The 24,873-nt window shown below is 45.9% G+C and overlaps 2 protein-coding genes across 2 annotated transcripts in view; one reads left to right on the forward strand and one right to left on the reverse strand.

Annotated features, from left to right (window-relative positions):
* Nucleotides 1-24,873, forward strand: part of GRIN2A (glutamate ionotropic receptor NMDA type subunit 2A) — a 600,982-nt gene that overhangs the window by 99,061 nt on the left and 477,048 nt on the right. The gene's annotated exons all lie outside the window — the stretch shown is intronic.
* Nucleotides 13,361-24,873, reverse strand: part of LOC106005600 (retrovirus-related Pol polyprotein from transposon 17.6) — a 35,561-nt gene continuing 24,048 nt past the window's right edge. The window contains 3 exon segments of the mRNA XM_045071937.1: nucleotides 13,361-13,513; nucleotides 13,638-15,375; nucleotides 15,377-15,779. Of these exon segments, the coding sequence (XP_044927872.1) occupies nucleotides 13,361-13,513; nucleotides 13,638-15,375; nucleotides 15,377-15,779 (2,294 nt within the window).

Consider the following 24,873-nt stretch of genomic DNA (forward strand, 5'->3'; position numbering starts at 1 on the left):
GCCCGATCGCATGGCCTTTGTCCTTAAAAGCTAATCTGTGAAACAGAGAAGGGTCGCCCTCTCTCGTAAGAGGCGCGGCCCAAAACGTTCGTTAGATTCTTGATGCTTGGTGCGAAATAAAGCTTTGCCTGACCTTTGCTTTGTATCAGTCTCGCTCCTTTAATCACAGACCCATTATTGGGGCATAACAGTCTGTTTGAAGAGTCAGAGCAGAAGAGACCATATATCCAATCTTCTATCTCACAACGGACAGATCACAGTGTGTTCTCCAGAGAGCCCTCCAAGCCACACTAACTCCATTTTTGTCTGTGCTGCTAAGAACTGGAACGTTCTGGGTTGTGCACCCCACAGCAGCATTCCCAGCCTCACTGCCAGGTTCAGGCAGGTTTCTGCCCTCTGTGTTCCTAAAACTGTGGGCTGCCCCCAGTTTGCACTCACCACCCCACAGCTCCAGGTCTGGGGGGCTGCCCGAAAGTCCTTTCCTTGCAGCTACCAGTCTGCATTTAGAGGACGGGGAACAAGGCCTTGTGACCACAGCATCGTGAGTCCTACAGGCCAGATCCCAGCGGTATGATCTGGAGCAAGGTGATTAGATTTCATTTTAAAGGCAATGGGACACCATCGGAGTACCATAAGCAGAGATTCGTTCTGACTCGCACTGTGCCCACAGAGGAGGGCCTCGTTTATCATTGCTTGCTTTACCGGACTCCCTTATTGAGGCAAAGTATAGCAACGCTCAGAACCACCAAACTCTTGTGGTTAGCTGTAGCTGACAAGCACATGGTTACATCTACTTCCATGATTCAGAAGTGTAATTTCTAATCAGTTTTTCTTTAACACGCACTTCTTCCTTTCCTAACCAGAAACAAACAAACTAGCAAACAGACAGGAAGGAGTCTCAACAGAGCTCTTTAAGAAATCTGTAGGGCTCGAGGGGACTTTTCAAGGTAATGGAAATATTCTGTATCTTGATTGGGGTAGTGATTACGCAGGTGTATACAATTTGTCAAAACCCATCAAACTCTAGACTTACAATAGGGAAATTTTCTTGTATGTAAATTATACCTCATTAAAGTTGATGTGAAAAAGGAAATTCTCTGAACACTGTAGGCAAATAGAGAGGAGGGGTGCTCTGTTCTGTTTCCCGAGTGCCAGCATTGTCTCAGACACAATGATGGTGGAGCCGCTCGTTGAAGAATGAGGGGGTTAGTGTGGCCATTTCAAGCAAGGCTTCAAAATTCTGGGACACTCCTCCCCTGAAGACCTGTGACTAGTGAGCAGCCCCACCCCCCCACAGACACCAAACCATGGGTGGTCAAGGACTCAGCAAGACCGAAGAAATGGCCTGGAGATGGTGACGGAGACAGAGGTTTATTGGGGGAGCTTATGGACACGGGGGTCTGGAAGCAGTAGGCTGGACCCAGTTTCCTCAGCTGGGATCTGCACGCAGCAAGCCTCTCCTTCCTTGCATGGCCAGCCCTCCAAGGAGATCAAGACCTGCCATGCGGGCACTCTTTGGTGCCAAGATGGTCCAGGTTGGCCACCCCTAGAGTCCTTGACCTTGGACAAGGAAAAACACGTTTTTCTACATATCCTGCTTGATGGGAATACAGAGGAAGGATGAGACCCATACATTCTCAAAACCGTAATTAACAGGGGCGCTCGGGGTATGCTTGCAGAAGCCTGCCAGCCAGCACGTACCGCATACACCCTGACTGCCAGAATAAGCTGGAGGGATGCTGTACCAGTTTCTGGGCGCAGCTTCAAAAGTGCGTAGCTTCTACTTCCTGTCCCTCACACACCCTCTTAAAACTCAACTGCCATGCTGTGAGGAAGCCTGCGCAGTGCGGTCCGTGGAGAAGGCTAGGTGGAGAGACTCCCGTGGAAGGGTGCTGTGGGTCCCCCCACTCCTCAGCCTCAGCCGAGTTCCCAGCCGGCAGCCAGCCCCAGTTGCCATCCTGGAAATGGGTCTTCCAGAACCTGTACCTGCTGCCCGAGCTGATGCTGTCTGGAGCAGAGACAAGCTTTCTGCTGAATCCCGACCCAACTGCAAATGTGTGAGCTGAAGAAATGATTGTTTCAGCGCCCCAAGCTTTAGGGTGGTTTGTTCTTTTATTTATTTATTTGACAGAGAGAGATCACAAGTAGATGGAGAGGCAGGCAGAGAGAGAGAGAGAGAGAGAGGGAAGCAGGCTCCCTGCTGAGCAGAGAGCCCGATGCGGGACTCGATCCCAGGACCCCGAGATCATGACCCGAGCTGAAGGCAGTGACTTAACCCACTGAGCCACCCAGGCGCCCTAGGGTGGTTTGTTCTGCAGCAGTAACTGCTGATCAGTTAATCAGATAAAAAGAACTTATGGGCCCCCATAAGTTCTAATAGCTGGTACAGGCTCACACACACTTACCTAAAACCCTTAGGGTGAGCTATATGTCAGAATTCAGGATTTTTGACTTTAGGATTCGGAATTTTTGATATGGTGCTTATACCATATTTTCATAACATCCACAGTATGTATTTTTTTAAAAAATCAACTGAAATTTTTAGGATCTAATTGGCTTTCTTTTCTTTTTTTTTTTTTTTAAGATTTTATTTATTCATTTGACAGAGAGATCACAAGTAGGCAGAAAGGCAGGCAGAGAGAGAGAGAGGAGGAAGCAGGCTCCCTGCTGAGCAGAGAGCCCGATGCGGGGTCTCGATCCCAGGACCCTGAGATCATGACCTGAGCCGAAGGCAGAGGCTCAACCCACTGAGCCACCCAGGCGCCCTCTAATTGGCTTTATTAAACAACTCCTGAATCAAGCAGCATCCCTTCTCGAAAGTAGAAGAGAGCTCCAAAGGATCACAGAAAGGGAAGGGTTTTAAAAGGCAGGATAGGGGCACCTGGGTGGCTCAGTCGTTAAGTGTCTGCCTTCCACTCAGGTCATGATCCCAGGGTCCTGGGATCAGGCTCTCTGCTTGTGTTTGCTTTCTCGCTGTGTCTCTCTCTGTCAAATAAATAAATAAAATATTAAATAAAAAATAACAATAAAAAATAAAAGGCAAGATAGAGAAGTCATAAACAGGAAAAACAGATTATTTCAAGGGAGGTCACCTTTCTTTAGGGACAAAAGGTCTTAGTAGGTTGATTGCCTCAGCTTTCTTTGGGGAATAGGGAGTGCCTGTGTGACAGATTACTTTATTGTTTCTCTCTTTCTTCCTTTTTTATTTTTTAAATTTTAAAAATTTACCTTATTGTTTCTGACCAGGAAATTCCTTACTGACTGGTCATGACTACATTTCTAGGGGAGGTGAAAGTGTCATTTGTTTAGTTATTAAGCCCCACTTTGATTATGAGCCTTAGCATAAATGTCTCCATTTTGAGCCTGTGATGTTCATTTTAACATGAGTAATGCAAAATGCTAACTTACCCGTAGAAAAATGTATAAATATTCACACTCTATACGACAATTAAGACCATAAATAGCCCCAAGTCAGGCTTTGCTACCAAATGAATTTGCTGTGAAAGAAAAGAAAATTTTTAGTTCTTACGACTATTTTGGATTTTAATTTCGATATTGCACTTATGGGATGATTGATGGGCCTGTAGTTTGGCCCGCCTAGAAAGCACGGAAATAGTGTGTAGGGAGAGAAAGGGGGTGAGTAGGTAACCTGATTTAGTGGCCTGTGACTTTGAAGTTTAATCCTGTGGCCATCAGGGTCAGGGGAAGGATGCTGGCTCTGGTGGAGAGCATGGGTTGCCAGCCATCCTGAAGCAGAGATGTCACATGTTGGGGACCAAAGTCACAGTAACTGTGAAGAGAAGAGAGGACACATTTTTTTTTTTTTTTTTTTTACAGATTTTATTTATTTATTTGACAGAGATCACAAGTAGGCAGAGAGGCAGACAGAGAGAGAGGGGGAAGCAGGCTCCCCACTGAGCAGAGAGCGGATGTGGGGCTCCATCCCAGAACCCCAGGATCATGACCTGAGCTGAAGGCAGAGGCTTTAACCCACTGAGCCACCCAGGCGCCCCTTGGACACATCTTTTTAGGTGGTAGAGCACATAGAAAAATGATAATATCTATCCTATATGTTTGGGGTACTTGGGGGGCACAGCTCACAGACTGAGGTCACTGTAATGAAAGCGAAGGAAGGTTCCTTCCCTCAATGCACAGGAAGCCAATAAAGAACAGACATGGAGCTTTTGCAGCCAAGAAGGGTGGGCTATTTACTGGCATGGTATCGCCCAGGAGAAGCAGGAGCTAATGCTCAGAAGTCCCAAACTTCCTGATGACTTGCAAGTGAGGAGTTTTAATTAATTAATTAATTAATTAATTAATTTTTTAAAAAGATTTCATTTTTAAATAATCTCTCCACCTAGCATGGGTCTCCTATGTACAACCCCCAAGATCAAGAGTCACATGCTCTACTGACTGAGCCAGCCAGGTGCCCCGCAAGTGAGGGCTTTTAAAGGCAAAACTTGGGGCAGGGATCTCCTGAGAAGGTGGAGGCCATTATTCGGAGACCTAGAAGGTCATGTTCTCAGCTGTTCCTCAGTAACTTCTAGCACAGCTTCACCTCTGATCAGGAGCTCTGTTTCATCTCGAGAGACTTGGAATCTGAAAAATATGTTTGTTCCATATGTTTGAGATTTCATTAGGTGCATCTGGTGATCATATCTTCAGGGTGGTGCTGACCACTTGAAAGCTAGTGAGGTTTCATGCCTCCCACGTGTTCCTTTGAATGATAAGCAAGAAACCCCCTCTTTGAGCCTAGGCCTCTGTGTTCCTTGCAGGTCTGGCTGGGCCTGGGTTATGATGTGAACTTCATGTAGGAAAGACCTGAGGATTCTGAGCTGATGGCCAAGAAAGAATTCTTGAGACATCTTTGGTGCAAAAAGGTGGTTTTATGAAAGCACAGGGACCAGACTGTGGGCAGAAAGAGCTGTCCTGGGTTCATGAGGAGTGGCCCAGTATATACTTGCAAGTTAGGAGAGGGTGGGGAGAGCCTAAGTTGCTAAGGAATTCTGGAAGCAAGGTTTCTGAGGACCTTGAGGAGGCTAACTATTGTTGGGAAAAGGTCGTTTATCACCGTCTAATAAAACCTGAGTCATGAGATCCTTCAGGTGTATACTGGTGGGTCTTGTGCTTGGGCGATGATTGCCAACATGTATCTTGGGAGTTTAGAGATAAAGGAAGTTTCGAAAGGAATTTTTATATGTTCAAGTAGACTTACAGGATCCTGGAGGTTGGCCCAAGGTTGCCTTTTGCCTTAGCAATGTATTAACATTGAAGCAGTTGAGTCCCTAGAGGAATGTCACTCTGCCTGTTTCAGGGACTTGTCAATGGGCTGTAGGTAGTAAGGAAATTTAATCATTTTTCTTCTGCCTTTGTTTCCCGCATCCACCTTGAGTGTTCGTTCTTCCATCTGAACTAGCAAGATGGATGCCACCTTCCCCACCAGCCCTAGGACTCTGCCCCTCCCCTCCAGCTGCCCCATCAGTAACCCTCACCCAGGTCAGGGGATACCAGTGTGCAGGCCCGCTGGATGGGGAGCTCTGGATGTGAGAGCTGTCAGGGAGGAAGAAGCCTGTGGGCTTGATAGCTGCTCTGATTGGGGGACATGGCAGAGGGAGATGGGAGTGATGCTCCGGCTTCTGTTTGGACGGTAGGGTTGACGGTGGCGTCACTCTTGGTAAAACACATCACGATCACTCTTGGCTGTTCGGTCAGATCACAGGGCAAAGGTTTGGGGTCATAGCACGAAGGTGGTCATTGAAATCTCTGCAATGTGTGAGTTTGGCCAGTTAGGTCTCCAGAAAGAAGGGAGAGAAAAGGTTAGAAAATAAAGAAGGGGAAGAAAAGAGTCATCCTTAGTGTCTTTAAATTCATCACAGTTCCTCTGAACAAGCCCAGAATCCTGACCAGACCCCCTGCCGCCGCTGCCCACCCCATCCTACCGCCACAGACAGTGAATCATTGGTCAAAGAGTGGAGGTTTGTGTCTGGCCAGGTCTGCCTTTCAGGTCAAGTTCCTTATAAATAAATAAAAATCCTCACACCAGACACAGTCTTCTGTGCCCTGAAGGCTTTGATTTGAGGGCAAAGACCAGCTTTGAGGTGCAAAAGATCCAGGAAGCCAGAGGATTCTACCCAACCTGTCAGACCACTTTGACCTTTGTTTCTTGCTATGCATAAAAAAGGCCCCCCCAGTCTCTTCTGAAGGGAGAAGCAGAAGTGGGGATGGGGGGTGCAGATGGGGGTTGGGGGGTGGAGAAAAGACATTCTATCTTGTAATTCTACATATTTATGTATTTTTAGAAAAACTTTACAGGAATGTATTTGTTGTGCCAAGTTTTTGTGTCTGAGAGACCACCAAGCAGCCAAGACTGATGCAATCCCACGAGGGTTTATTCGACAAGTTTAAGCTTGGGCCCAAGTATACCCGACACAGCAGAATAGGGACTTGGACCCTGAACCAGATTACAGTCAGAGTTTTTAAAGGCAGAGTCGGGGTGGACGCGGCAGTAGGTGATTATTGGGCCACGACTGCTAGCCCTATGTTCCTGGTTTTTTCTGACATGATTTATTACAACATTAAGCTATCCTATTCCTGATTGATCTTTGGTATGGTGTGTTGTTTTCGAAACCTTTGGTCAGCCTTCCTTGAACCGGGGGTAAATGAGTTGGGTAGGTGAGGACAAAGGGGATGTTCAGAAGGGCTGTCACAGTAAAGAAGACTGTCAGGATATTGGAGGCCTGGTATTTGTCAAGCCAAGGCTGTTTTTCCCTCTAATGAGGCACTAACATGAAGACAGTTGGGAGTTTCCTGGTGGAATGTCACATTCCTCCTATCAAACATCCTTGACAGTGAGTTTTAGGTTTAGAAGAAATTTAACTTTATTTACATTTTCTTCTGCCTCCGTCTCCTTCAGTTTTATGGAGGGGAGGGTGACATTAGGGCTTGAGGAACTGAGTTATTTGTCTCTGGAAGTTGGGCTATTGATCAGATAGCTTCTTTGTCATAAATTATTAGGACATTTGTAAACCAAGGGAGACCCCCTTCTTGAGGATTGTGATCTCTGCAAGTTAACTATTTGTTTTTCTTTTAGGGCAGCCAGGGGTGCCTGAGGAATGTCACACGTATTACCGAGGGGAGAGCGGAAGGGGGGGTGCGCAAGGTGCCAGCTTTTGCTTTGTCCTCAGCCAGGCTTCTGCTCCCTCATCTTTCCCCCATGAACAATTTTGATCCTTAAATCTTTAAGGTAGTTGAAGGTGGAAGGTCTCATCTTCTGTAACTTCTTCCTGCTGAACAGGGGCATAGAGTTGTCCCCACCTACTCGGGTCACCACTGGTCAGTTGGGGAGTGTGTAGGGGAGTTAGGAAAGACGGAGGCAGCTGAGTCTAGGGGAGACGGCTCAGGTGATCTTCCCAAGTGGAAAGGATCATCTGTGGAAGTTATGACAGGGAAGGAATTGAAGTCAGGTGAGGAGACATGGGAGAAAATAGCAAAACATGATTAGTGTAACAAAAAGAAAATGAAGCTCAAATAAGTTTTTTTGCTATTTGACAAAAAAAAACAAAAAAAAAACAAAAAACAAAACAAAAAAAACCTTTTCCAGTCCAGGAGTTTAAAGCAATCATTAAAGGAGAGAGGGACTGTTTAAAGTGCTAACTTGAGTAGGTCAGAACCCAAGGAATATTTTGTGATAATCTGGAACATCAAGATGGCTACATTTATGTCAGGGCTAGACTCGAGGTGGGCACAGCCTTGTTTTTCTTGGCCTCCACAGTATTCTGATTGCGTGTATTCTGAAAATATATATTAAAAAAATGCACTATATAAAATAGGTTCTGGCAATTTTCTTATGATTCGTCTTACAACATGATTAATAGCAGTCGCTTTAGCAATAACTGTTGCTGTATTTTTGACTCCTTGGCCCACTGAGGAAATGTAGGATTTCCTCCTCAGTTCCCCCTTTAGATTTTCTGCACAAAGAGTTGCCTGGAGTGAGTTTCTTGATCGGGGTTTGGGAAAGTAGAGGCCAAGGCGAGGGACTTTCGGAGTAAGGCGATCAGACTTTCTCTGCTTCATGAAGCCTCTAATGGAGCTCAGGACGTGCTACCCCCAAAACATGGCCCGTTCATGTGCTGAATATTTTACACTGGAGGAGTTTGAGAGAACAGCGAAACAGGAAGGTCACTCTGGTCTTCTCCTGCCGGCCCTTCTTCCTTAAAGCAGGCCGTAACGTTTTCCTGTGAGAGACACCCTCCTTCTTTCTGGAGGAAAGCAGCATCCTTCTCTGAGGTAGAGGGACACAGAGAAGAATCCTAACAAACAGATCTTGCTAATTTCCCTCCGTTTATCATACTCTCCTCCTGATCCCTAACCTGTCCTGTTGCTCCGCGAAGCCCGCTCTTCATCAAGCTTAGCATAAAGGTGCTCAGGTCTGTTTCTCGGGGTCCTCATTTCCCTATGAAGGCTCCCGCCTCGTGTAAAACAGATGTGACAGCAGTTTGTATGCTGTCACTGTGTTGAGGACATTTTTAGATCCAGCCAGACAACGGCTCTGATGATGAGAGGAAACAGAAGGCTAGATGGGGCAAAGCAGAAGCTGATCCCCTGTGACCTGGAACCCCCCCCCCCACCACCACCAAGCGTAACATTCTTCCAGGAATCTCCCAACTATTTTAATGTTAATACCTTGCTAGAGAGGGAAAAACAACCTTAACCTGACAATGGCGAAGTCTCTGGTATGTTTCCATCCTCTTTAGCATATGAAAGTTCTTTCAAACCCTCCCTTTAATTTACCTCCCCCAACCCACAGTATATATCCAGCTGCCCCTCACAACCCCTACGTGGCAGCTCTTTCTGTCCAGGGGTCATGTCGCCACATTTTAATAAAGTATTTTGTACCAAAGACGTCTCAAGAATTCTTTGTTGGGCGTTGGCTCTGGACTCTACCCCACCGAACCTCACTTACATTCCAAAACTTCATCACTAAGAAGGTCTAGGAAAACTCTTGCCTCTCTTAAACCTCTTCAGCATTCCGCATTAGGACGTATCGATGCAAGTTGGCTGGAGAGAACTCCCAGTATAAGAAGAAAATACAGGGGAGCCTGGGTGGCTCAGTGGGTTAAAGCCTCTGCCTTTGGCTCAGGTCATGATCTCAGGGTCCTTGAGCCTTGCATCTGGCTCTTTGTCCAGCGGGAATCCTGCTTCCTCCTCTCTCTCTGCCTACTTGTGATCTCTGTCCATCAAATAAACTAAAAGAAGAAGAAGAAGAAGAAAAAGAAGAAGAAAATACAGAGTTTTATTTTGAGAAGCGTAGGGAATAAAATCATGACCATTACCACTATTTCTGCTTCTGTACCTTTGCTTGCAAACCCATGAGGAGATGGAAAAATACCAGCAGACTTTCTATAGGCACTCTGTAACCACACAACCCCTGCCCAGAATTGAACCTGGCAGAGTAGCTGCTCCGGGACCCCCCACCCGGCTCTGGGCCGAGAGATAACAGCCATCTGGCGCCAGAGAAACCCCCACCCAGAATTGGACATGACAGAATGACCGCTCCCGGATCCCCCCACCCAGTTCTGGGTGCAAGAGATAATAACCATCTGGCGCCCCGCGGCTTGACAGGGAGACCCCGGGCAATCCTGAGGTGACACATACCCTAGCGGCGCCAACCAAACAGTTTGAAGAACGACAGCCCTTTGACCTAACCAGTAATCTGTTCCCAGCCTTTTCCCGCTCTGTAGCGCGCCAGTCATATTATAGAGTTGCTTTATGATTTTCCCACGGTATGTGGTGATTTGTTACAAGATACTATGATGTATACTAAGTCCCTGCCTCCCCAAAACTAATGCATAAAAGGTGTTGTGATCCCGAGCTTGGGACCTCTTAGCGTCACCGGTAACGAGTGCGTGGAGGTCCGGGTTCGAACTCGTAATAAATGACCCTTGCTGTTTGGCTTTGACTCTGGACTTTGGTGGTCGTCTTTGGGGGTCCCGGAATTTGGGCATTCAATTTGAGCCCAGATAGGACAGCTGCCTGCAAAATAGGATCTTCAGAGGAAAGAAAGAATGAACACTTTTTATGGCGTTATAATGTTTTGTTTCGTTTTTTTTTTTTAACATAAAGAGTCATAAATTGAAAGACCCTTACTCCGCACCCAAGAACCAGAAACCACGTCTCCACTGGATGCAAGTTGCAAGAGGTGATTTATCGTTTACACAGGCGCCTGCGGACGCATCAGCCTCCTGTGGACTGAGCGTGCCGGGCTAAGTTGGGGAGCAGATTATATAGGGCAGGGTTGGGGTGGCAGGAAGCGTGCTTACAGAAGCAGATGCATGGTTACGGGGATCTGATTGGTTAATTTAAATCAAGCATAGTCAGGCGTTGGGTTCAAGGCAAGGACACAGCCGTTTGTTGTGGCGGGCCTTGCCTCAGCACTCTGGAAAGTCCCAGGTTCACTCTGTTCCTCATTTGTCTTCCCTTTGGACAGGCCGGTTGACCATAGACATCCTGGTATGTGTTGCCATCCAGCTATGGGGACAATAGGTTACTTAATCAAGCCTTCAGCAAGGGGAGAGGGCTCTTTCATTCCCCCCTTTTTCTTTATCATGGATAGAATCTTATATCCATTCACTTTGTTCCTGAAGTAAGTCAATTTGAGAGCCGGTCTGTTTAATTAGTTGATATTGCTGTGTCAGCACCATTGTCTGGATTACTGACAAGCGATCTTTCATGAACTGTACGAGTTTATTTAAAATACAAGGGCCGATTGAAAGAATTAGTAGAAGTATAATAAGGGGCCTAAAATGGTGGACAGTAACGTGGTGAACCAAGGAGATCGATTGAACCAACTTTCAAACCAGCCCTGTTGGGATTCAAAATCTTTTTTTCTTTGGGCTAGTCTTTCTCTGAGTTTATCTGTGGTTTCTCTAACAATTCCAGTATGATCAGCATAAAAGCAGCATTCCTCCTTGAGGGCTGCGCATAATCCTCCTTCTTTTAAGAACAATAGGTCTAGTCCCCTCCTATTTTGTAGAACCACCTCGGAGAGGGAGGTTAAGGATTTTTCTAAGGCAGTGATTGATTTTTCTATAGCTTCTAAATCAGCAGTCATGGCGGCCTGCAAATGCATAAGCTGGTTGCTTTGGAGTAGGGCAGAGGTTCCCGTTCCGATACCTGCCGCTATTCCCCCAATTCCTAGTAATATGGCTAATGTTAGGGTAAGGGGTTCCCTTCGATATCTGTTTTTACCCTCATAGAAGTTGAGGATAGTCTCCAAACTGTGGTAGGTGACTCTAGGCCATAATTGGACTAATACACAGTAATCTGCGGCGGCATTTAGGAGTTGGGCAGAAATACAGGGAGTCAAGCCGGTGTTACATGCCCAATAGGTTCCGTTGGGGGCTTCTAAATAGTAGTTACCGGGAGTGATGGTAGTTGTCATGTTGCATAGTGTCTGATGGGAGGTTGGTATTTTGCCTAAACATAGTCCTTGACCTGATACTTCAGGGAGAGTTAACTTGTGGCTAGGAGAAGAGGAACAGGTGGTGGTGGGGGAAGTATGATTGATGAAGTTAGCAGCTGTAGCTACACCTTCATAAGAAGGGGGGCTTGACACTAGGCAGAGCCAACAATCCTTAGGAAGAATGGGATTAGAATAATTGAGGGCTTGGTACGCCCCTGTTATCAGGTTAAGGAGTCGATCTCCAGTACCAGGAGAAGGTCTGTCCGAAACTGATGGTATTGATGAGGAAGCATGGGGGGTGCTGTGCCAGGTGGGATGATGGTGATGGCGGGTGGTAGGCGGGGGCCCTTGGGATGAGGGTTAGGGGCTCTCTGATCTGGCAAGACCGGATTAGGCCCTATGGCGGCAGAGGGGGATTCAATAGAGAGTTTTATAGTAAATATGAGTCCCTCATCATAATTTTCTTTATAGAGTCTAAGGCCCCAGCTATACCCTTTTGTCCAGTGGACTGCTTTCTTTCCAGACTCTGTGAAGGTAATCTTAAGGGGGTGACACCATGCATTTTTACAGTGTTTTCCGTCGTTTTCTCGGTCCCAGAAATTTCCCACCTCATGGGAGTAGTTGGCTTTTACAGTGATAAAATCCCAATGCGAGGTGGGTTTCCAATAGACATCACCTGTAGTTTCATATCCCCAGGCCGCGCAGTAGAAGTCACCAGGGCCTCCACATTTATAGGCCCGTCCACTAGCAGCATTATTTCTTGGCACGGGGCAGACATAAAAGGGGAGTGCACTAAGTTTGGAGCGTCGTGGTCCGTCTCCACATCCCCGGTTAGGGGGCAACATTCCACTACTTGTAGGGGATGTCGGTGGATTATGGGAATCATCGTGTTGACCTATGTCCCAAGACCCCATAGCCAGTTTACAGAGATCCGGATACAGGGTAGGCCACCATGTATTAGGGGTGTGTTGGGCCGTACTGGACCAGATAACTCTCCCCGTTTGGGAGAGAACCTGCCAGGTTAATTGCTTGGAGAGATGTGGACTGGTACCTTTTATAGGGGAAAGGAGAGAGAATAAGCAAAAGAATAGAACTAATGGCGAACGAGTCTTACCTTTAGTGGGTTTGGGGAGCGTTGGACGGTCCATTCCGAGTTCTGATGATGTTTGGTCTGTCCGTCCCGGTGTGCCGCCTTCACATGGGAGGCGTGGATCCAGGCTGCAATCCTGTCAACTTTTAGCGCCGTGGGCATTGTTAGGAGCACCGTATGAGGTCCTTTCCAGCGGGGTTCAAGGTTCGTGGCTCGATGCCTGCGGACCCAGACAGTATCCCCGATTTTGTAGGGATGGGGTCGTGACGGGATGTTAAGTTCTTCCTGGTAGGCGGCTGCCAGGGGTTTCCAGACTTCTTGTTGCACCAGCTGCAAAGCTTGCAGATGGGCCTGTATGGAGGGGGAAGGGGAGTGAGTAGAGATATCTGCCTCAAAGAACGTGACAGCTGGAGGGGGAGCACCATAGAGGATTTCGAAGGGTGTCAGACCGTGAGGGCCAGGAGTGTTTCTGGCCCTATAGAGTGCTAAAGGCAGGAGCTGGACCCAATCTTTAGAGCCAGTTTCAAGCAGTAATTTAGATAGAGCCTCCTTGATGGTTCTATTCATTCTCTCTACTTGTCCTGAACTTTGGGGTCTATAAGCACAATGTAATTTCCAATCAATCCCCAAAAGCTTGGCCACCGACTGACTTACCTGGGAGACAAAGGCAGGCCCATTGTCTGACCCCAGTACCTCAGGCATTCCATACCTTGGGAAAATCTCCTCCAGTAACATCTTAGCAACTATGTTGGCAGTCTCCTTCTTGGTGGGGAAGGCCTCTGCCCATCCTGAAAATGTGTCTAGAAAAACTAAGAGATATTTATATCCATACATGCCAGGTTTGATTTCGGTAAAGTCAATTTCCCAATGTGTGCCAGGGCGGTGACCGCGTACTCGGACTCCTGGTCCGATACTAGTTTTTCCAGGATTGACTTGGGCACACGCTGTGCAATTTGCGACCGCTTGTCGAAGGAGGAAGTTTCGTTTGGGGAAATAGTTTTCTAAATTGGCCCTATCCATTAAAGATTTCATTTTGTTTGCACTTAGATGAGTCAGCCGATGGAGGTGATTTATTAGTTCCTTTGCCATTTTAATGGGCATTATGGCTTTTCCTTGATATTCCCATCGGTTTAGGGCCGGGTTGTAATTGGCCCCCAACCTCTGCATGATGTCTAAATCAGTTTCTTCATAATTCCAAACGGGGGCGTCATTGGTTTCCTCTGTCCCAGTGAGGATGGTAACAGTCAATAGTTGAGGCCCTAAAGCTGCCCGTCGGGCTGCTTCGTCGGCCAAGCGATTTCCTTTGGCCTCTGGGCTATTTCCTTTTTGATGGCCTGGGCAGTGCATTATGCTCAGCTTTTTGGGAAGAAATAAGGCCTTTAGTAGGGCCAATATTTCAGTTTTATTTTTAACTTCTTTTCCGTTGGAGGTCAGTAGTCCCCTCCTCCGATAAATTTCCCCATGAATATGGGCGGTGGCAAAGGCGTATCTGCTATCTGTGTAAACAGTAAGTCTCTTACCTTCTGCCAGTTGGAGGGCCTGGGTTAAGGCGATTAGCTCGGCCCGTTGTGCTGAAGTGCCTCCTGGTAGTGCACTTGCCCACACAATTTGAGAGTTGGTCGTGATGGCGGCTTCTGCCCATCATTCTCCATCCTACAGGTAGCTACTGCCATCCGTGTACCAGGTCAGGTCCGCATCCTTCATGGGCTGGTCAGTTAGGTCAGGTCGTGTCCCATGCGTTTCCGCAAGGATCTGGTGGCAATCATGCAAGGGGGCCTCCCCAGGGGTGGGTAGGAGAGTGGCGGGGTTGAGAGTCACCACAGGTCCGAACTGGATTCTGTCTGTGTCCAGGAGGAGGGACTGGTAGTGAGTAAGGCGAGCATTAGATAGCCAGCGGTCTGGGGGTTGGCGAATTAAAGATTCCACTGTGTGTGGAGCCAGGATTGTTAAAGGCTGTCCCAAAGTCTATTTGGTTGCATCCTTGATTAGGACCGCTATGGCTGCTATCATTTTTAGGCATGGTGACCATCCTGCTGCCACGGGGTCTAACTTCTTAGAGAGGTAGGTGATAGGGTGTCTCCAAGGCCCTAGTTTTTGAGTTAGAACCCCCTTAGCAAACCCTTGTTTTTCATCGACAGACAGGTCAAAGGGTTTAGTTATGTCCGGCAGGCCTAACGCTGGGGTCTTGAGGAGCGCTTGTTTAATATGATCGAATGCCTGCTGTTGTTGTTCGGTCTAGACAAAAGGGGCATCCTGCTTGGTCAAGGGGTACAGGGGAGCCGCTATTTCTGCAAACCCAGGGATCCATAGTCTACAGAAGCCCGCCGTCCCTAGGAATTCCCGCAATTGCCTGTGGGTTTGGGGCGTTGGAATGCTGGATATAGTCTCTTTCCTTGAGGCCGTTAACCATCGCTGGACGTTATGCAATTCATAACCTAGGTAGGTGACCTTAGTCTGGCAAATCTGGGCCTTCTTTGCGGATGCCCTATATCCTATTTGGCCAAGGGTTCGTAGGAGGTCCCCAGCACCTGTTTGACAGTCCTCCTCATTTGTTGCTGCCAGTAAAATGTCATCGACATATTGCAGTAAGATCAGGGAGGGATGCCTTACCCGGAAATCGGCCAGGTCCTGGTGAAGAGCCTCATCGAATAACGTGGGGCTGTTCTTAAATCCTTGTGGCAGCCTTGTCCAGGTTAACTGACCTGAGATTCCCAATTCTGGGTCCTTCCACTCGAATGCAAAAATGGGTTGACTCTGGGGACTTAATCTTAAACAGAAGAAAGCATCTTTTAGATCTAGGAAGGTATACCAGGAGTGGGTCGGAAAAGGTGCTAAGTAGGTTATAAGGGTTAGGCACGGTAGGGTGGATGCCTTCTACTTGTTTATTGACCTCTCTTAGGTCCTGGACCGGCCGGTAGTCATTTGTACCAGGTTTCTTGACAGGTAGTAGAGGAGTATTCCAGGGAGACCGACATGGGGCCAAAATGCCCTGGTCTAATAGCCGCTGTATGTGCGGTCTAATGCCTTGATAAGCCTCGTTAGACATAAGATATTGTCTAACATTGACAGGGATGGCTGTTGCCTTCAATTGTATGTGAATGGGGGGTTGCTGGATAGCTAATCCCATTCCTCCTGTTTCCGCCCAGGCATTTGGGTAGGATGAGAGCCAGGATTTTATGTCCCACTTAGGTTGGGGAGCTTTTTCATGCAGTCTATATTCTTCTTCTTCTTTTTTTTTTTTTAATATTTTTTTTTATATATTTTTTTTATATTCTTCTTCTAATTGTAAAGTAAGTATATGCAAAGGAGTCCCGTTGGCGCCGGTCACTGTGGGTCCCCTTGGATGCCAGGATGATGGCTTTTCTGCCCTGGTTGCATCGTGTCCCTTGATGCTGGCTGTCAAGAGTATGCTATCTAGAATGGCACACACACACACACACACACACACACACACACACTGCATGCTATCTAGGAAGGCGCACGTGCGCGCGCACACACATACACACACGCACATACACACACATTGTATCTTTCCACAACATCAGCTTTATTCAGTCCTATAGCCAGGTTAACGTGATTATAAAGTAGGTCCAGCATTCCAATCTCAGTGACTTTCACGGGGTGTTTTCACTTGGCTTCTTACGCATCATACAAAGCAAAGCAAAGTACAAGTCACAGAACAAAGAAGATAAGATAGAGCGGGGTGGGCGGATAAGAAGTTAACGAACCAAACTCCAAGTGGGTCTGTGAGCACGTAATTGAGCTGAAGCCTCGGCTGGTCTGGGTGGTCCGGCAACAGAGGATCTCTGTTGTGTTCAGAGATCACCTGGGCACAACCTTCAGCTGCCTTTTTGATGTGGTCAGATGCGAAAGGGTCAGTGTCTAGAGTGTTTGCCAGTTTCCTGCATAAATCCTCCCTTTTTCAAAGGGATTTAATCAGTCCTGGGCTTTGCAGACCTCCTCTGATTCTGTTGGTTGATCGGTTCTGAGTGTGTCCTTGGCTGGTGCTAGTTTCAGCACCACCTCTGGTCTTAGCTGCAGTGCCCTTGTTACTTGTGTCATTGCTTGACTGAAGTCACTGCTTGACATGAGTGACTCCATCTTGCTCTGCCCGCTAGGCCCGGCGTAGATTGCCCAGGAGTACGTTGGGGAGTCAACAGTGTGGTCTTTCATAGGCTATGCAATTGATGATATATTTTTTTCAGCGAGACTGAATTGTAATGCAAACTTATGTGTGCTTTGTGGTGAGTTTTCGCCTTTGCATTTTTGTAACATCCGTTTGAGGCAGTTAGTTCGGTTCTCACAGGTTGCCTGGAGGCCAAAAAGAAGTCAGGGCCAGCTATCCAGGAAAGTCAGAGGCTTGTCCTGGTAGCAGTCTGAAATAAAACCGGAAGTAGCCAGATGAAACCGGACAGGCGCAAGGTGGCTGACGAAGTGGGCGGAAGCCCCTGACCAAATATGGAAGAAAAAGCACTAAACTCTGCTTCCAAGAAATCCTCACCCTGAGTAACGAATAGAATATTCCAGCCTCTCCTTAACAACTGTCCGTAAAAGATAGAAACCCAACCCCCAGGGCATGCAGCTTTCTTTCCCTCTCTCCTGCGTCCCCTGCTCTACACACCTCAAGAGTGTACCTTCCTGCGGTGTCCTTCCCCTGCCATGTCACCACTCATTGAGTTCTTTCTTGTGACAAGACCAAGAGCCTTTGGTGATGTCTTTGCAACTGACTGGGTCGAGGCCACAGGGCTCCTGGGGTCTCCCCAGTTTACCCAGCAACACATTTCTAGCATAAATTTAGAAATAGTAGTAAAAATCCAATTAATAATACCTGGAGCAAACAATGGGAAGTAGATACAGAATTAGAAAGAATAGAATCCAAAATATCTATTACAGGTATTTTGATTATTTTAATTAGTTTGAGTATCTGTTTGCCTCCTTTATCTAGTTATTTGTGCTTTGTGATCTGTTTGAGCTGATTGGCTAAAATGGTAAATAAATTTTCTGTTACTATCTGTAGCAGTTTCTCTGGCCAGTTAGTTTCTATAGAAAGGACATCTTATAGTGGTTGTAATTCTGTCTCTGCAAATATTTGCTCATCAGTATCAATGTTAGTATAGGTTTTTTTTTTTTTTTTTTTTTTTTTTAGCATCTGGCAGTTCGAATTGCAAAGCTAGTATTATACCGTATAGCAGTAGCATTATAATAAAAAGTACTCGTTACAAAATAAATCAGGGAGTATTACAGAAGCATTTTGTTCTCATTTGAGTGGATACTGTCAAATATTAGGTAATGGTTTAGTGTTATCAACAGTCACTTTAATTGGAGTTGTTGATTTAATTTTTCCAATATCCGAAGGAGAAGAAGACCATCGTTTTGGGGAGATTTGTAAAAATCAGTGGTTATCTTCCTGTTGGGTTGTTGGATCTGCTTGTTTTGTAATAATTAAGTTTTCAGAAACCGGATCGTGGTCTTCATCAGTGTCTTATAAATCCAAAAGAATTTCAGGGAAGCCTGGGTGGCCCAGTCAGTTAAGCAGCTGCCTTCAGCTCAGGACGTGATCCCAGTATCCTGAGATCAAGTCCTACATCGGCCTCCTTGCTTGGCGGGGAACCTGCTTCTCCCTCTCCCCCTGCCTGCCACTCTGCCTCCTGTGTTCTCTCTCTGACAAATAAATAAATAAAATCATTTTTTAAAAAATCTAAAAGAATTTCACCTTTTTGAGAAATGTTTGAGCATTATATGTTTCTAAAAGATCTTACCCTATAAGATGATTTGGCACACAATCAGCCCATAAAAAGACATGATTTCGTAACTGGAAAATTACTGGTTCTGATTCAAAGGCTTGAATTGTCAGATTTGAAATCCCTATGATTTGAACTGAATTGTTACTCCAGGTAGAGGGCAGTGAGGGGAGGTAAGGCTGAGAAAGGTTAAGGTAGCCCCAGTGTCTGTTAGGGCCCTGGATGTTTCCCCTCCGGTAGTGATTTTTGTCTTCTCCTAAGGTATTAGTGAGGGGAAAAGGGAAAGCCCTCTGGTTTCCCTGGGAGCATCCCTATTCTTTTTTATTTTATTGTTCTCACTGTTCCATTTCAATGTGAAACAGTCTCCCTTGAAATGCCCAGGGTTTTTTTGTTTGTTTGTTTGTTTGTTTACAATAGTAGCAGAGGTGGTCTTCTTAAGCCTTTAATTGGATTTTGGAAAGGCCTCTCAGTGGGACCATTAAGCTTTTGTAAGTGTACATGCATAATTTAATGGCTTTTCTCTTTTCTTTCCTTTGTAAAGTCTTGTGAAGACTCCGTTGGTTGAGCATCCAACTCTTAGCTTCCTCTCGGGCTGTGATATCCAGATTGTGGGATGGTGGGTTCAAGCCCCATGTAGAGATCCACACTCACAGGGAAGTCTGCTTGAGGTTCTGTCTCTCTCCCTCTGCCCCTTGCCCCTGTGTGCTCTCTCTTTCTCTCTCTCCATATTAATCCCTTGAGTTTTGGGGACTTCTTCCTTTGAGAAAGGAGGTGGAAATCAAGTAGGTACATCAAGGATAGAGGAGTTCAGAAAGAAGAGTACATAAGTACATAAATGGGGCTCCTGGGTGGCTCAGTCAGTTAAGTGTCTACCTTTGGCTCAGGTCATAATCCCCAGGGTCCTGGGATCGAGTCCCGCATCAGGCTCTCTGTTCATCTGGAAACCTGCTTCTCCCCCTGCCTCCCATTCTCTCTGCTTGTGCTCTCTCTCTCTGTGTCACATAAGTAAATAACATCTTTAAAAAAATAAGAAGCGGATCTAAAGGAGCAGAGCGGAGTGAAGGTGGAAAAGAGCTACTGGCAGGTGTTTCCAAAGTTTTCTTCAATTTAGCAATGGATTCTAAAAGTTTTTTAATTAGTTTCCTGTAAGGAAGACATCATTGCCACATTTTAAATACCAATTAAAATAAGCTCCTCATTCCATTTGTTTAATTTTATAGCTGGCTTTGTTTCCAGTTGTGCTTTCGAGAAAACTATTTTTGGTAAATCAAATTTTGGCCATTTTGGCCATCTAGCACTTAGATTCTCTTTTGTTGAATTTTCCCGTTCAGTCAAACACTTGCAAGTAGAAATTCCATATGTGTTATACGTAAAATCTGCTGGGGCTTCTGTGGGTGGCTGTTGTGCGTTTGAGAGCTGTTCAGCTTTGGAGGCATGATTCCCTGTCTTCTTTTGGTTTTAGTTTTAGTATAAAATCTGGACAGTTCTCTTGGGAGTGGAGAAGAATGTAATGGATCCAAGCATGCTGTTTATGAGTGTGAAACACTCTCTTAGGTACCTCAGTGTCTCCCGTCGGTCATCCAAAATCAAACTGAGGGCTCTGAGCACCCGATGACGCATCCCTATATGTGCATCTCTGCATGAACCAAACTTTATTTACTGTGTGTAGAAGATGGAATTCCCTACAGGACTGCTTGTCTTCAGGAATAACCTCAGACCCTTCCGCTAAGTTCTCAGTCACCCAAGGACAACTTTTGACTGGAAGGAGCCAGTGTCCTTTATCTTTGGAGCTGAATCATTCAGTCTCTCATTTTTCAACCAGTGGGCACTGTCCAGTCTTTGAAGTTTTCTTGCCAAGTCAAAACCAAATATGAATTAGCCAACCCCTGTTTTAGCTCGCCCCCCCAAATTTCCTAGTTAGAAAATTATGCAAAAAATCAGTCTAAACTAGTACAAACCAAATCAGTCTAAAAATGGCTCAAATAAAAGTCAAGACCATCAAGTTGAAATAAGGATATCTGGATATCAGGAGAGCTTACCAATCTACCAAAAGGTTGCTGAGAAGCTGGAAGGGCCCACGGGAACCATGCTGGTACCATGTGCCAGATTCCAGAGGACCTCAGGTGGCCTCAGGTGGGTTTCTGTGATATCCTGCTGAGTACGCCAAGAAATGTTGACGTGAACTGACCCAAAAGAACTCTAATATAAGAAAATACAGAGTTTTATTTGAGCCCAGATAGGACAGCTGCCCATGAAATACAATCTTCAGAGAGAAGAAAGTGCTCCAGAAAATGAACACTTTTTATAGGCTATATATACTTTCTACAGAAAGAGCCATAAGTCTACATGTCAGGAGTACATTCTTGTAAAAGTTCAGAAAGATTATAGATTAACATGTAGGCAGGAATCACAAGTTTTAACGTCATGGAATGCAAGGAGTAGGGGTATTGATCAGTGTCTGAAGGACAGGATGTTTCCCTTAAGCTACTCATTTGCAAAGCAGTTGTACAACGCATGCTTGGCCAGCCATCAAGTGGGCTCTTGGTTTAAATAAAGTTTAGGTACAGTCATGCTGACTTAGAAAGAATTCTAAATCTGAAATGGCTTCCCTTATATGCCAGGACTTTAGTATGTGTTTTTCCTCATCAGATTCTGCCCTGATTTCCACCAGGGAAACCTATGAGACCTATGTTCCGTCTGTCCTGAATTTGAATGGGAGATAGGAATCTGCTGTTCTCCCAGGCCTCACTTGTCACAGAATGCATGTCTCGTTGCCCAGAATGGGGCTCTCGTATGTGAAAAGCAGCCATTTCTCTTTGGCATGCCTCCAAACACAAGCTGAATGCTTTATCTGGTGTATGTGAGTGTACAGCCTAATCCAAACATAGAAAACTCACTGTATTGATTATTTGAGAGAGGGGATATTGGTCTCCAAGGTGGGACATCAGATTGGACCCACACGTGGAGGGAGAAAGTTGGCCACCATGCTGGGGTCAGCTTCCAGCTGTCCTGGCTCCTTGCCATAATTCATTGCGCCACCCTGCCCACTGCCTATCAGGGAAAACACCAAGAATGGACCTCAGTCCCAGGGCCTTAAGGGTTCTTCAGAGCACCTTGTCTTCTTTCCAGGCCTACACACTCCCCAGTCACAGGTACATATTCAGTCTTATCTGGCTATACTCAGATCTTATGCCAACCAGCAGAAGCAGTGGTCATGAATGATTATGACTTCCTGGAATGGAACATGTATCCTTGGGCAGTTTTAACTATCTGGAAAATAGTCAACTCCAGGCTTCCTTTAGTGCATCTGATCATCACTCTGGAGTGACTACTCTGGGGCATCCATTTCATTACTCTGTGGTGAGCTCTCCAAGTTTTCTAGGATGCCCTCCAGGGATCTACAAACATCCTCAGGCCTGGAATTGGTTTTTGTATATGATACTGCAACTTCATGTGGAGCTTCATTTCTGGGTTGGCAGTTGGGGAGTATTAATTAACTAGTGAGATCCCTTTGGGAACTCTGACTCCGTTAGACCAAGTTGCCAGTGAAGTGGCTCAAGTCTTAGGGTCCAAGCAAGCCAGTCTGGATGTCTTGGTCAAAGTGATCTTAGACAACAGAATTGTTTCTTACTATCTTTTGGTGGCCAGCCAAGGGGTGGACTGTACCCTGACCAAACTGTATTATGTTTGATTCAACACAGGTAGCAAGGTAGAGCAGTTGGATTCCTTTATCTAGAAACAGGTAGAATGACTGATGATCAGCCTAGAACCTCTTCTCTTGTCTCTTCTGGGATCCCTGGATCCCTGGCTTTTGTGGGGGGACTTCAAGTGTTAGGATCTTCCTTCTCCTACTTGCCTTTCTAATCATTTTCCAATATCTCCTACAGCAAAGCCAGACAATAGCTTCGCAATCCTATGGGTTCAGCGGGTATGCATACAAGTCCACTGATGGAAGAGAATATGGCACAAAGCATCTATCCTTTGAAATCAGGTGGACTGAGAGGCAAGGATAAACTTGTCTAGAGACTGCTTCCTTCATAGACTGGCCTCCTAGGGAGGAAGTTGGCTTCCTGTGGAAAGAGTCTATTTGGGTTACAGAAACTGATTATAGCTAAGAATGAAAAGAATAAACTGGCAGAATGCTGATGTGGTGGAACTGGGCTGAGGTAGTATATCCTATCAAAGGGCTATGTCCACAAGACTTAAAGGACAGCCCAAGGTCACATATCAAGGGGAAGCCTAATGTATCCTCAGCCACAAAACTGGTAAGTCCAGAGGCTAGGGTTCATTTCCTGGTCTCCTATCTGGCTTTGAGTAGTCAATGAGGGCTGGAGGGGGAAAAAGTCACACATCTGTCATTGCCCCAAATCTGTGGTCTCTCCTAGTAAATACTGTTCCAGGCTTGGTGCCTATGAGTTCAGCCACCTACCCATATTTTCTCAATAATGCCCATAAACTCATTTTTCACCTTCATCCTGAATTCTTGGCATCCCCGGACTAGCCAAGATACCATCTAATCTTTCTTATCAATGAGAAATGATTTGAGATATTTCCACCAAATAAATTAAGAAGAAAACCAGTGAAAAGAGTTGTGACCACATGGCATTGAAACAGATTTAAGAGGGGAAAAGGGCACAGGACCAGCTGGGTCATTTGATGACTTAAAAGAAAAAAAAAAAAAGACTTTTTTATGACTTGCGTATTCTAGGAGGAAATGAGAGGCAATCTATGGTAAAACAAGGACAGCATTTCTCCCTCATTCACATGTGATATGAATGGGAGTACTTTTACAAAGCTTTCTACCAATATTTAAGTTTTTTTTGTCCCAATATGTTTTAGAAGGCAGAGATACGGTCTAAAGAATTTCATAATTGTTAAAGTTGAGCTATTATAACTGAACTTCTTGCTCATTACCCAGCACCCATGCCTTCCCACTGGCCTCAGCCCACTGGATTTCCTTGATCAAAATTAGCCAGACGGTTTAGGTGAGATGGAGCCCACCTACAGATTTGGGGGTTGTACCCATCCAGTTTAACATAATCATCCCAAACTGTTTCATTTCCCAGGACTTTTGATTATCTTAAGAATATATGTAGATGTGACCAGAATTGACCTACAAGAGGCAATTAGTGGCTGGTGAATTCTGGGAAAGAGGTTTCTTCCCCTTTCCCAAGAAAATGCAGGCAAAGTGGCTTCTTTGAATTGGGACAAAGACTGTAGTCCTGGATATCCTGGCAGCCATCTTGTGACCACACTTGGAGGCAGATGTGTTTGGGGTGGGGGCGGTACTTTGCTGTACCCTCTTAGGTTCTGTAAGAATTAAATTCTCACAAGATAGATTAATAAGAGAAAATCATACACATTGTATGTAATATTTTTATGCGTACATGAGATTCTTTTTTAAATTTATTTTTTATTTTTTAAAAGATTTTATTTATTTATTTGACAGAGATAGCAAGAGCAGGAACACAAGCAGGGGGAGTGGGAGAGGGAGAAGCAGGCTTCCCGTGGAGCAGGGAGCCTGATGCGGGGCTCGATCCCAGGACCCTGGGATCAGGACCTGAGCCAAAGGCAGACGCTTAATGACTGAGCTACCCAGGCACCCCCATGGGAGTCTTCAGTAGGAAGATGAAGACCCCAAGAAGCCATTAGACCCAAAAGTTCACAAAAAGCAGTAAGTTATGGGTATGTAACAGGAGACAAAGGGGCTCAGGCTAGGGGCAGTAAAGTGTGAGACAGTGACTATAGAGGAAGCTACTGGAAGACAGGGGTGATGTTAGCAGGTTGGTTTGTGCAGATCCACATTGGTGCTGATGCCCAGTTTATGAGATAAGAATGTTCTCCTCCTCCTGGTGCAGAGAGGGTACCTTTCCCATGCAAAATTTTATGACTTGGTTTTAGGTAGAAAGAGAGGTCAAAGAGCTCTTCCCGCATCTGCTGCTTCTCAAGTGCCTTCAGCGCAAGGTAATCAATATGGCAACGTGGTGAATTGGAGTGAAATATGCCACCTCCAAAGGTGCCACTTTGGCAGGTGCATTATTTTGAGCTGAAGGCAATCAAGACCTAGCAGACTCAAGAAAAACTTTTACCTCTTCCTTGACTGCCTACAAGAATTTAGATGGGGGGCCTGGCCCAGAAAGAGGCTTATTACCAGAGATGAATTTTTACCCAGCTTCTCTGATTACCAAACATCTGCTCTTCTTCTTTTCCTGTGAATCATTCTCCCTCTTGATGCCCTGGGCCCATATTGCATTCCTTAGCTCAGGATGGCATATAAGTCTCAGCTGCCTGGCTGCTTTGGGGTCTCACTTTAAAAAAAGAAAAAAAAAAGCTTACTTATTATTTAGAGAGAGTGCAAGCAGACGGGGTGGAGGGGGAGAGAGAGGGAGAGAATCCCAAGCAGACTCCCAATGTGGGACTCAGTCTCGGGACCCTGAGACTATATCCTGAGCTGAAACCAAGAGCCAGACTCGTAACTGACCAAGCCACCCAGGCAGGCCTGGGGTCCCCTGTTTTTAATGGGACTCCTGTACATACAAAATTAAATTTGTTTTTCTCCTTTTAATCTTCTTTATATGTCA

Source organism: Mustela putorius, unplaced genomic scaffold (genome assembly GCF_011764305.1).
Source record: "Mustela putorius furo isolate JIRA1106 unplaced genomic scaffold, ASM1176430v1.1 tig00004007_pilon_pilon_pilon, whole genome shotgun sequence".
In the NCBI taxonomy this organism is placed as follows: domain Eukaryota; kingdom Metazoa; phylum Chordata; class Mammalia; order Carnivora; family Mustelidae; genus Mustela; species Mustela putorius.